The sequence below is a fragment of the Gobio gobio genome (genome assembly GCF_949357685.1).
Source record: "Gobio gobio genome assembly, chromosome: 7".
Classification (NCBI taxonomy): Eukaryota; Metazoa; Chordata; class Actinopteri; order Cypriniformes; family Gobionidae; genus Gobio; species Gobio gobio.
The window spans coordinates 56169442-56183683 of NC_137103.1; the positions used below are offsets into that span (position 1 = coordinate 56169442).

Here is a 14242-nt window from a genome sequence, read left to right on the forward strand (position 1 = left end):
TGGCAGATATTACGTTTTAAAACATAATCTCACTTCATTTTATTGATTTTTCTCAGTAAACAAGACTTGATATCTCCAGTCATTTCTCTTCTCCAGTAAATGTGTCCTGATTTAAGAATGTTTAGATGTTTGTACTGGAAAACCAGACATAAACTCTGAGGAAGAGCATCATGTTTAGTGTTTTTCCTGAATGTTTTGGTGTGTTCACGTTGCCTGTTGCGTGTCTCTCTGAGCTCGGGATGATCCTGTTGTTTTGATGGATCTCCATCTGCTGAAACACCAGTGGATAAGCAGCTTCTTGCTTTCAGAGTAATAAATGTTGCGGTCTGAATTAAAGCACTTCTCTGTGTGTGTGTGTAATCTGTGTAATCTGATTATGTCTCTCTGTAAAGCCGTGAGCTCAGTGTTTCACACACAGACGGGAGAAACGCTGCTGAACGATGGCCACTGCAGACGAGGATCTGTACCCGAGGAAGATCCTGGAGTACATGGAGGGATTCCTGGTGTCCAAGGTAAACGTTTTCCTTCATGCCTTCAAGCTTTTGTTGCTTTAATGCAGGGCTTTTCAAACTTTTCGATGCCTCGGACCCCCAGAATATGAACATCCTCGTGTGAGGGCCCCCATCCTGACATCTGTCTCTATAAACACCCAATTAAACATTAATATTATATATCTAACATTGGTTTCTATTAAGTTACTTTATCTTTTCTACTCACTATAAGAATTAATTGAATCATTTATTTGATTGTTTCAATCCAATTTTTAGGGCTGTCAAAAGATTAATGGCGATTAATCACATCCAAAATAAAAGTTTGTGTTTACATAATATATGTGTGTGTACTCTGTTAACTATTATTTATATATAAATACACACACATTCATGTATATATTTAAGAAATATTTGCATGTATATTCTGTATATACATTTATATAATCTATAATATATATAAATATAAATGTTTTCTGTATAAAAATAATATTTTTTTTTCTTAAATATATACATGCTTGTGTGTGTATTTATATATAAATAATAATTAATATATATATATATATATATATATATATATATATATATATATATATATATATATATATATATATATATATATATATATATATATATATATATATATATAAATATATATATATATATATATATAAATATATATATATATATATATATATATATATATATATATATATATATATATATATATATATATATATATATATATATATATATATATATATATATATATATATATATAAATATATATATATATATAAATATATATATATATAAATATATATATAAATGTAAAAAAAAATATATATATATATATATATAAATGTAAAAAATATATATTTTTAAAAAATAGGTTTTTATAAAAAAAAATTATAATGTAAAATTTGCTTTAAAAAAAGATCCATATTTCTCATTTTCATTCATGGAGGTAACAGACACAGTGCCATGGTTTAATAGAAGATTGCTGCCATCATCTGGAGAACAAACACTTTTACAATTAAAATAACAAGTGCTGTGTTTTGGTATCGCCCCTTAGTTTTGTGTGTTTTCTGCATTGTTTAAAATAAAAAAAAAAACATTTTAATTAATTTTTTTATTATGTAACAAAAAGCTATTTTTAGTCTCCCATTGATGTCTATACTTTTTTACAATGTATATAAATTAAAGAAAACAATCATTAAATCCCCCTAACCCTGCATAAATGTAGAGTAAAAATATTAATAAACTGAATGATGTTACATTTGTTTAAAAAAAATTACATTATTATGTCACAAAATCACATTTTACTGTCTGGAGTCTCTGGAGTGTGACTTTTTTTTCACGTTAACACAACGAGATATCGTTCCAATTCATTTTTTTGTGTGTAGAGTTAGAAAGTGCCACCACTTCATCAAGTCAAGCCATGTAGATCAGGGCTTTTCAAACTTTTAAATGCCCCCATCCTGACATCTGTCTCTATAAACACCCAATTAAACATTAACATTAATATTATATTATATATATATATATATGTATGTATATATATATATATATATATATATATATATATATTATAATATTATATATCTAACATTGGTTTCTATTAAGTTACGTTATCTTTTCTACTCACTAAAAGAATGTACTGTTAAATGAATCATTTATGTGTATATTTAAATCCAATTTTTATTAATTTATATGAATTGTTAATTTAATAGTTTAATACTTTTTTATTCATTTTTTAAATCTTATTTATTGTATTTGTTTTTTACATTTTATTATATGTTAATTTAACATTTAATCACTTATTTTTTTAATCTAATTTATTTATTTATGTACTTAATTTCCTATATGTGGGTTTTCTCTAAACTCTTGCAGGTTTATTTAAGCTAATTTGTTTATTATTTTTATTATTATTATTATTATTATTATTATTATTATTATTATTATTATTATTATTATTATTATTATTATTATATTCACAGTTTTACTCACATATATTTATTTTAATCTCATTTATTTATTTACTTTTTACATTTTTATCATATGTTAATTTACCATTCAATAATTTATTTATTTATTTATTTTAATTTATTTACTTAGATTTATACATACTTTTCTCTACACTTATAAGCAAATGTATAAATAAGATTAATAAATAAATTAATTAAATGTATAAGTAATAAATTAAGCAAATTTATTTACTTATTTTATTATTTGTTTTTGTGCATGTTTTATATGTTAATTTAACATTTAATCGCTTATTTATTTATTTTAATCTTATTTATTTACATTTTTTATGTTTTTTTCTCTAGACTTTTTCCCGGACCCTATTTTGAAAACCCCTGCTTTAGATGAAGGGATTTTTTTTTTTTTTTTTTTTTTTCAGCAAATGTCATTTGGGGTCAAACAGACCCTTAATAACTTAAACGGGTTAAAGGATTAGTTTCCTGATGATTTCCTCACCCCCATCTCATCCATGATGTTCATGTCTTTCTTTCTTCAGTGGAAAAGAAATGAAGTTTTTTGAGGAAAACATTCCAGGATTTTTCTGCACATAATGGACTTCAATGGGAACCAACGGTTGAAGGTCCAAATCAAGGCAGTTTCAGAGGAATAGAGTCTGATCTAAACCACCGGACACATTTACAACACAAATACACATTTATATACTTTAACCTCAGACGCGTGACTTCGGTGTTGTGCTTTTGCAAAAATAAGCAACCGCTGCTTCAAAAACAAGCCCAATATTATTAGGGGCCAAGCACCGAAGGTGCGAAGGCACCTATTGAAACCGTTCCCGTTCTTATTATTATTATTAGGGGCCAAGCACCGAAGGTGCGAAGGCACCTATTGAAACCGTTCCCGTTCCTATTATTATTAGGGGCCAAGCACCGAAGGTGCGAAGGCACCTATTGAAACCGTTCCCGTTCTTATTATTATTATTCATCTTCTTCTTCTTCTTCTTCTTCTTCTTCTTCTTCTTCTTCTTCCGCCACGAAGTCTATGGCAGCCCATAGAACCGTATGGTAAAAAGTTGTGAAATTTGGCACACTAATAGAGGACAGTCTGAAATGTCACCGTAGCAAATTTGGAGTCTCAAACTCAATCCCTATAGCGCCACCATCAGTCCAAAATTTGACTCATGCTTATGCTAATAACTTTTGAACCATAAGGGCTAGAAACAAAATTCTTTTTTCCTCTGATTCCTTGGCTCAAGACGATTCGATTGCACCATATGACGTCATTTTCCGTCATAAAAATTTTCCCGCCATTTTGAATTTTCCGAAAAACCTACTTTTACGAACTCGTCCTAGACGGTTCATCCGATTTGCACGAAAATTGAACCAGATCATCTTCAGACCATGCTGACAAAAAATCTTGCAAATCAAGTTGATTCGTCAAATCATTTGCGATAAACGCGCAAACAAATTTTACGTAGCGGTTGCAAAAACACTCTTAAGGCAATATCTCCGCAACGCTTTATCGTATTCAAACCAAACTTGGTACATGTCATCACAAGCATGACTTGAGGCAACATACAGCGTTTCGGCGCAGCGCCACCTACTGGTCCGGAGATACGAAAAATTGCTATTTTTGCTTATAACTTCTGAACTGTTTGTCCAAAAATCATAAAAGTGGTCTCGTTACATTCAGGACGGCATGCCGAGTCGTCTGATATTCAATTTTACCATATCGGCCATTTTGGCTGTCGGCCATTTTGAATTTTGTCAAAAAATGCTATATTTTACAAATGCATTAGTATATTGTTACTAAACTCGGTATGTGACTTCCTTGCTATGCCCTGAAGGTACTCAAAAAGTTTTAGGGCAGTGCCACCTTGTGGTCAAAAGATATAACAAACTTGACAAAAATGCTAATAAATTTTGATTAAATTAGCCTAGTATATTGAAACTGGTCATAATAGAGTCATTGGCTTATGCCGATTCAATTGCAACCTATGATGTCATTTTCGGTCATGATAATTTCCCCGCCATTTTTATTTTTCCAAAAAACCTACTTTTACGAACTCGTCCTAGACGGTTTGTCCGATTTGCACGAAAATTGAACCAGATCATCTTCAGACCATGCTGACAAAAAATCTTGCAAATCAAGTTGATTTGTCAAATCGTTTTCGATAAACGCGCACACAAATTTTGCGTAGCGGTTGCAAAAACACTCATAAGCCTATATCTCCACAACGCTTTATCGTATTCAAACCAATCTTGGTATATGTCATCACAAGCATGACCTGAAGCAACATGCAGCGTTTCGGCGCAGCGCCACCTACTGGTCCGGAGATACAAAAAATGGCTATTTTTGCTTATAACTTTTGAACTCTTTGTCCAAAAATCATGTCTTCCACACCATGCTTTGAAGGTACTCAAAACGTTTTGGGGCAGTGCCACCTTGTGGTCAGAGGTTATAACAAAATTTACAAACATGCTAATAACTTTTGATTAAATTAGCCTAGTTTAATGAAACTGGTCATAATCCAGTCATTGGCTCATGCCGAGAACAGAGATACTAATTTTTCCATATTTGGTCAAACATCCTGTCCTCAATGTTCTTATTTGATCAAAACCTACTTTTTCAAACTCATCCTAGACCGTTTGTCCAATTTCCACCAAAATCGAATCGTATCATCTTCAGACTGTGTCAACAAAAAGTTAGGGATTTTGCATCAATAGATGAAACCGTTTTTGTAAACCGCAGCGACGAAGTTGAGCCATTATGCCAAAATTACTCTTGAGGCTGTATCTCTGCAATGCTTTGACATATTGGCATCAAACTTTGCATGTGTCATTGTTCCCTTATTCTGACCACACCACATCAATTTCGTATCTGTGCCACCTATTGGTCAAAAGTGATAAACCATTAACTTACATTATCAGTGACTCAATATATGATATTTCAGCCATTTTGCCTAATCTTCTTAAACTGTATAATTGTTAATTGTTGCAGTTGGTCTGACACTCTCAGACTACAATGCATTTTTCAGCCTTTTGCTTAAAATCATCTTAAAACGTGATTAATTGCTCATTGCTCCAGTTGATCTGACACTGCCAGCCATTTTGGCATGTCTTGTCTTCTTCTTTGCGCTTGGCCCCGGTATTGCTGCTTGCAGCTATATTTATTATTCATCTTCTTCTTCTTCCGCCACGAAGTCTATGGCAGCCCATAGAACCGTATGGTAAAAAGTTATGAAATTTGGCACACTAATAGAGGACAGTCTGAAATGTCACCGTAGCAAATTTGGAGTCTCAAACTCAATCCCTCTAGCGCCACCATCAGTCCAAAATTTGACTCATGTTTATGCTAATAACTTTTGAACCATAAGGGCTAGAAACTAAATTCTTTTTTCCTCTGATTCCTTGGCTCAAGACGATTCGATTGCACCCTATGACGTCATTTTCCGTCATAAAAATTTTCCCGCCATTTTTAATTTTCCGAAAAACCTACTTTTACGAACTCGTCCTAGACGGTTCATCCGATTTGCACGAAAATTGAACCAGATCATCTTCAGACCATGCTGAAAAAAAATCTTGCAAATCAAGTTGATTCGTCAAATCATTTGCGATAAACGCGCAAACAAATTTTACGTAGCGGTTGCAAAAACACACTTAAGGCAATATCTCCGCAACGCTTTATTGTATTCAAACCAAACTTGGTACATGTCATCACAAGCATGACTTGAGGCAACATACAGCGTTTCGGCGCAGCGCCACCTACTGGTCCGGAGATACGAAAAATTACTATTTTTGCTTATAGCTTCTGAACCGTTTGTCCAAAAATCATAAAAGTGGTCTCGTTACATTCAGGACGGCATGCCGAGTCGTCTGATATTCAATTGTACCATATCGGCCATTTTGGCTGTCGGCCATTTTGAATTTTGACAAAAAATGCTATATTTTACAAATGCATTAGTATATTGTTACTAAACTCGGTATGTGACTTCCATGCCATGCCCTGAAGGTACTCAAAAAGTTTTAGGGCAGTGCCACCTTGTGGTCAAAAGATATAACAAACTTGACAAAAATGCTAATAACTTTTGATTAAATTAGCCTAGTATATTGAAACTGGTCATAATAGAGTCATTGGCTTATGCCGATTCAATTGCACCCTATGATGTCATTTTTGGTCATGATAATTTCCCCGCCATTTTTAATTTTCCAAAAAACCTACTTTTGCGAACTCGTCCTAGACGGTTTGTCCGATTTGCACAGAAATTGAACCATATCATCTTCAGACCATGCTGACAAAAAATCTTGCAAATCAAGTTGATTTGTCAAATCGTTTTTGATAAACGCGCACACAAATTTTGCGTAGCAGTTGCAAAAACACTCATAAGCCTATATCTCCACAACGCTTTATCGTATTCAAACCAATCTTGGTATATGTCATCACAAGCATGACCTGAGGCAACATGCAGCGTTTCGGCGCAGCGCCACCTACTGGTCCGGAGATACAAAAAATGGCTATTTTTGCTTATAACTTTTGAACTGTTTGTCCAAAATTCATGTCTTCCGCACCATGCTTTGAAGGTACTCAAAAAGTTTTGGGGCAGTGCCACCTTGTGGTCAGAGGTTATAAACAAATTTACAAACATGCTAATAACTTTTGATTAAATTAGCCTAGTTTAATGAAACTGGTCATAATACAGTCATTGGCTCATGCCGAGAACATAGATACTAATTTTGCCATATTTGGTCAAACATCCTGTCCAATGTTCTTATTTGATCAAAACCTACTTTTTCAAACTCATCCTAGACTGTTTGTCCAATTTCCACCAAAATCGAATCGTATCATCTTCAGACTGTGTCAACAAAAAGTTAGGAATTTTGCATCAATAGATGAAACCGTTTTTGTAAACCGCAGTGACGAAGTTGAGCCTTGATGCCAAAATGACTCTTGAGGCTGTATCTCTGCAATGCTTTGACATATTGGCATCAAACTTTGCATGTGTCATTGTTCCCTTATTCTGACCACACCACATACATTTCGTAACTGTGCCACCTATTGGTCAAAAGTGATAAACCATTAACTTATATTATCAGTGACTCTATATATGATATTTCAGCCATTTTGCCTAATCTTCTTAAACTGTATAATTGTTAATTGCTGCAGTTGGTCTGACACTCTCAGACTACAATGCATTTTCAGCCTTTTGCCTAAAATCATCTTAAAACGTGATTAATTTCTCATTGCTGCAGTTGATCTGACACTGCCAGCCATTTTGGCATGTCTTGTCTTCTTCTTTGCGCTTGGCCCCGGTATTGCTGCTTGCAGCTATATTTCATCTTCTTCTTCTTCTTCTTCTTCTTCTTCTTCTTCTTCTTCTTCTTCCGCCACAAAGTCTATGGCAGCCCATAGAACCGTATGGTAAAAAGTTGTGAAATTTGGCACACTAATAGAGGACAGTCTGAAATGTCACCGTAGCAAATTTGGAGTCTCAAACTCAATCCCTCTAGCGCCACCATCAGTCCAAAATTTGACTCATGTTTATGCTAATAACTTTTGAACCATAAGGGCTAGAAACAAAATTATTTTTTCCTCTGATTCCTTGGCTCAAGACGATTCGATTGCACCCTATGACGTCATTTTCCGTCATAAAAATTTTCCCGCCATTTTTAATTTTCCGAAAAACCTACTTTTACGAACTCGTCCTAGACGGTTCATCCGATTTGCACAAAAATTGAACCAGATCATCTTCAGACCATGATGACAAAAAATCTTGCAAATCAAGTTGATTCGTCAAATCATTTGCGATAAACGCGCAAACAAATTTTACGTAGCGGTTGCAAAAACACACTTAAGGCAATATCTCCGCAACGCTTTATCGTATTCAAACCAAACTTGGTACATGTCATCACAAGCATGACTTGAGGCAACATACAGCGTTTCGGCGCAGCGCCACCTACTGGTCCGGAGATACGAAAAATTGCTATTTTTGCTTATAACTTCTGAACTGTTTGTCCAAAAATCATAAAAGTGGTTTCGTTAGATTCAAGACGGCATGCCGAGTCGTCTGATATTAATTTTTACCATATCGGCCATTTTGCTTGTCGGCCATTTTGATTTTTGTCAAAAAATGCTATATTTTACAAATGCATTAGTGTATTGTTACTAAACTCGGTATGTGACCTCCATGCCATGCCCTGAAGGTACTCAAAAAGTTTTAGGGCAGTGCCACCTTGTGGTCAAAAGATATAACAAACTTGACAAAAATGCTAATAACTTTTGATTAAATTAGCCTAGTATATTAAAACTGGTCATAATAGAGTCATTGGCTCATGCCGATTCAATTGCACCCTATGATGTCATTTTCGGTCATGATAATTTCCCCGCCATTTTTAATTTTCCAAAAAACCTACTTTTGCGAACTCGTCCTAGACGGTTTGTCCGATTTGCACAGAAATTGAACCATATCATCTTCAGACCATGCTGACAAAAAATCTTGCAAATCAAGTTGATTTGTCAAATCGTTTTTGATAAACGCGCACACAAATTTTGCGTAGCAGTTGCAAAAACACTCATAAGCCTATATCTCCACAACGCTTTATCGTATTCAAACCAATCTTGGTACATGTCATCACAAGCATGACCTGAGGCAACATGCAGCGTTTCGGCGCAGCGCCACCTACTGGTCCGGAGATACAAAAAATGGCTATTTTTGCTTATAACTTTTGAACTGTTTGTCCAAAATTCATGTCTTCCGCACCATGCTTTGAAGGTACTCAAAAAGTTTTGGGGCAGTGCCACCTTGTGGTCAGAGGTTATAACAAAATTTACAAACATGCTAATAACTTTTGATTAAATTAGCCTAGTTTAATGAAACTGGTCATAATACAGTCATTGGCTCATGCCGAGAACATAGATACTAATTTTGCCATATTTGGTCAAACATCCTGTCCTCAATGTTCTTATTTGATCAAAACCTACTTTTTCAAACTCATCCTAGACTGTTTGTCCAATTTCCACCAAAATCGAATCGTATCATCTTCAGACTGTGTCAACAAAAAGTTAGGAATTTTGCATCAATAGATGAAACCGTTTTTGTAAACCGCAGTGACGAAGTTGAGCCATGATGCCAAAATGACTCTTGAGGCTGTATCTCTGCAATGCTTTGACATATTGGCATCAAACTTTGCATGTGCCATTGTTCCCTTATTCTGACCACACCATATCAATTTCGTAACTGTGCCACCTATTGGTCAAAAGTGATAAACCATTAACTTATATTATCAGTGACTCTATATATGATATTTCAGCCATTTTGCCTAATCTTCTTAAACTGTATAATTGTTCATTGTTGCAGTTGGTCTGACACTCTCAGACTACAATGCATTTTCAGCCTTTTGCTTAAAATCATCTTAAAACGTGATTAATTGCTCATTGCTCCAGTTGATCTGACACTGCCAGCCATTTTGGCATGTCTTGTCTTCTTCTTTGCGCTTGGCCCCGGTATTGCTGCTTGCAGCTATATTTATATTTATGATCAATTATTTTTTATCAATAAATGAGCCTGCAACATATTAAACTGAAACCTCTCAGAGTTTGAAAATCAAAAACAGATGTGATTACCAAATGGTTGATATGTCACTTTAAGGTAAAGGTACCGGAATTCATACACATACAATGAAAATATGAACTATAATACTAATTTATTTGAAAATGTAATCAAAATAAAATATTTTTGTATATTGAATCTTCTTTATTTATTGAAGTATGCCATTAAATATTTCAGGTTTTAATTTGAACAAAGGACATTATGTTTTGTTGGTTTTTAACAATAAACAAATGGCATTTTAGGCTGTTATGTTTCAAGAAACACGCCATCAAGTGTGGTAGTGCAACAAGATTTTTTTAATTCTTTCTTTTTTTAGATAAATGAGAATTTCTTTGTAACATTTCCAGAATCTTCTTAAGTTAGGGCTCTTACAGTGTAATATGTAAAAAAAAAAAATTTGCTTATCTTGCAAAAGTTTAGCCTGACGTCGTCATCCTCAGTTCTAGTCAGAATGTGAGTCTGATCTGCTCCGTTAGGCTGTGATTATGGGGCGTGTTTCAACCGAACCAGGAAAGACCTCAATTGGATAGACCTACAACCAATCAGAGCGACAGAGCGACGCATAACGTTAGTTGTCAAATGTCAACAGAACTCAACTGCACTGTGTTGCCAAGTCCGCGGGTTGAAGCGACCCCAATTATGTGATATACAGACCCAGGAATGCGAATTTTAGCAGGCAGCCCTGCCAAAATAACACATATTTTACCCCCAAATGCCTTTTTTTCCGGAGAACCCCTCCGGAAAGCTATTGGGCTTGTTTTTGGCTAGTTTTGAGGAACGTTAGCAATTGGGCGGGTTTTGTTGTAAAAACTTGGCAACCCTGTACCTGCACGCACACTGGAATAAGTAGCCTAAAGGCCTGTTCACACCGGGTTGATTTTCGCACGCGTTTATCGCCGACGTTTAACGCCTCGGGACTAAACAATGGGCGCCAATGTGAGTGTTCACACCGACGCGCAAAACGCCAGGCGTAAAAGCGTCATTTTTAAAAAAACGCCTCGGGTTCGTTTTTTTATTTTGACGCGGCGCGTAAAAAACTGTCCGACCAATGAGATCAGTGCTTTTGTTCACGTGCCTGGAGCTGCTGAAGTGACAGTAAAACACGACTTGGTGGCGCTCGAGCACAAAACGGTCTTGCCGAGCACACATTGATACGACGAAGAAGTAGTAAGTAGACAAAGAAGAAGATGAACTGCTAATGCTGCTTGCCAGTTAGCAAAAAGTGTGTGAATGGTTTTGTCCATATACATAATATATCTGTGGTTTTGGCAAGCACGTAAATACTGTCTCTCTTCTCCTTCTGTGTGACAAGCGAGTGTCAGAGGCTTAAAGTGCCACAGCACCACCTTGTGTACCGCGAGCGCATCGACTGAATGTGCACGTTCACTCGGCGCAGCGCCAGTGAAAATCGCTTGGGTGTGAACACTCAAGACGCGCCGAAAAACGGCACGAAAAACGCTGGCGATAAGCGCGCGCGATATTCGTCCCGGTGTGTACAGGCCTTAACGTTAGAAGAAAAAGATGAGTGTAAACAATCTTTGCCGGTGTTGTAAAAAAAGAATTTAAGGATACACAGAGTACTTTCCAACACGATCATCATTTCTGAGAGAGATAGTAAAGGTGAATGCATATACGAACAAGTTCTCCATTTAGGATTAGAACAAACTCAACCCAAGCGCCTTTGATGACGTAGATGATGACGTTACTGTTGATAATCTGTCCATCATCGTCTAAAGCCCGCCCTGATGATTTCATTGGTCCGAACAGTTTCTGTTCGGGCATAATTACTTCTCTACGGAGAAAGTCCAGACCGAACTGCCCGAGTAAAAATGTTGTGGGCGGGGCTAAGTTCGGCTGGCATCCAGGCTAGCAAAAGTTCACATGGCAGGAGTGTTTTTTTCTTTTCTTTCTGTCATCCATGTTAGTAGAAGTGTTGTGACAAGTGCTGTTGATTGACACGTTGACATCTAGTGGATGTTTTTGGCATAACAAACCTCATCCAGATGGTAGAGATGGCTCAATCAACTTGAGTTAAGTTAGGTACTCCTCTCAATATAGTGACTCAAAATGTGCTCAACCATTTGGTCGAGCAGGCATTTCCGACATGAAGAAGCACAACACCGAAGTCACGCATTTGAGGTTAAAGTATATAAATGTGTGTTTGTGTTGTAAATGTGGGATGGTTTGTCTAGATCAGACTCTATTCCTCGTCTGGAATCGGTCAGAGCCTCTGAAACTGCCTTGATTTGGACCTTCAGCCCTTGATTCCCATTGAAGTCCATTATGTGCAGAAAAATCCTGGAATGTTTTCCTCAAAAAACGTAATTTCTTTCCGACAGAAGAAAGAAAGACATGAACATCTTGGATGAGATGGGGGTGAGGAAATCATCATGAAATGTTAATTTTGAAGTGAACTAGTCGTTTCGATGTTTGTGCTGGAACACAAGCCTGGTTTCCTGCAGTGACTGAGTGTGTTGTGTTCAGACTCTGTTCTCCGCCTGTGAGCTGGGGGTGTTTGAGCTGCTGAATGCGTCTCCGCGGCCGATGTCTGCGGCTCAGCTTGCCCAGGCTCTGAGCACCAGTGAGGATGGCACTGAACGCCTGCTGTCAGCCTGTGTCGGCCTGGAGCTTCTGACCACACACACACACCCTGACGGACCAGGTACTGCAAACACACCCTTCGCTGATCAACACCGTATTCAAGAAGCTCAATCTGCATTTACAGGTGCATCGCACTCCTAGAAAGCTTGAGAATAACCCCTTAACTGTCCCCCCTTTCTGAGGATAGTCATGAAAAGGCACTATCCAAACTTAAAGGGTTAGTTCACCCAAAAATGAAAATTCTGTCATTAACTACTTAATGAAAATTCTGTCATTAACTACTTACCCTCATGTCGTTTGACACCCGTCAGACCTCCGTTCATCTTCAGACACAAATGAAGATATTTTAGAGTAAATCTGATGCTCTGAAAGGCCTCCATTGGCTCAATGCACTTTACACTCTCAAGACCCTTAAAAGACACTAAAGACGTCGTTACAAAGTCCATCTCACTACAGCGGCTCTACAATAACTTTATGAACCGGCGAGAATAGTTTTTGTGCGCAAAAAAACCCTAAATAACGACTTATATAGTGATGACGATTTCAAAACACGGCCTCATGAAGCTTCGAAGCGTTATGAATCACTGAGTCGATTCAGCGGTTTGAATCGCCAAATTTCAGCAGTTTGGCGGTTTGACACGCGATCCGAATCATCATTCAGCTCAGTGATTCATTACGCTTCGAAGCTTCATGAGGCCATGTTTTGAAATTGTCATCACTATATAAGTCGTTATTTAGGGTTTTTTTGCGCACAAAAGCTATTGTCGCCGATTCATAAAGTTATTGTAGAGCCGCTGTAGTGAGATGGACTTTGTAACGACGTCTTTAGTGTCTTTTAAGGGTCTTGAGAGTGTAAAGTTGAGCCAATGGAGGCCTTTCAGAGCATCAGATTTACACTAAAATATCTTCATTTGTGTCTGAAGATGAACGGAGGTCTGACGGGTGTCCAACCACATGAGGGTCAGTCATTAATGACAGAATTTTCATTTTTGGGTGAACTAACCCTTTAAAGGGCTGAAATTCAAGAATGCTTTGAAATATAGAACTACGTTCTGTCTCGTTTTAAAGACGACACTCTGCATTATTGCTGAAGGGAAGCATTTCAAAATATGAAAGTATGAAAAAGTTAAGGAAGTTGAAATTCACTGTAAATGAAAAATATTGTACTAAATATATTTATTTTATATAAAATATATATTTTTCAAAAAGAAATCACTATAAAATTACTATAAAATCGAAGCCAAATGTCTAACCAAGTTGTGTTCCAAATTTGAAGTTATATCACAAAAATTAAAGTCCCCATGAGATTTTGTTTAAGCGCTGTACCAGAAATAGCCACCGGGTGTCATCCACATTCCATTGATCGTTTTTTTGATGCATTTTCCTGTAAATTTCTGTCCAAATATCACTTCCATCACAAAACAGTCCCCAAATGTGGACTCTTGAGACTCAGACCTTTCCGACGATATGTGTTTTGTCAAGATTAGGAAAGATTTTGATTATAAAGTAGTTCAAATAAATGTTGTAATACGAAACATGACGCCGCCCACTAGGGGAGGAGCCGCTA

At 36.2% G+C, this 14242-nt stretch overlaps 1 protein-coding gene across 6 annotated transcripts in view; it reads left to right on the forward strand.

Moving 5' to 3' along the window:
• The first annotated feature begins 386 nt into the window (after positions 1 to 386).
• asmt (acetylserotonin O-methyltransferase) overlaps positions 387 to 14242 on the forward strand; it is a 38485-nt gene continuing 24629 nt past the window's right edge. For 5 of the 6 annotated variants that reach the window (XR_013816936.1, XR_013816937.1, XR_013816938.1 and 2 more), the window contains exons 1-2: positions 415 to 512; positions 12559 to 12736. Coding sequence is in view for 2 of the 6 variants with exons in the window: in XM_079822532.1 (XP_079678658.1) it covers positions 441 to 512; positions 12559 to 12736 (250 nt within the window). In the remaining 4 variants the exon portion in view is untranslated. Of the gene's footprint in view, positions 513 to 12558; positions 12737 to 14242 lie in introns of all 6 variants that reach the window. The other variant, XM_079822533.1, reaches the window with a different exon arrangement.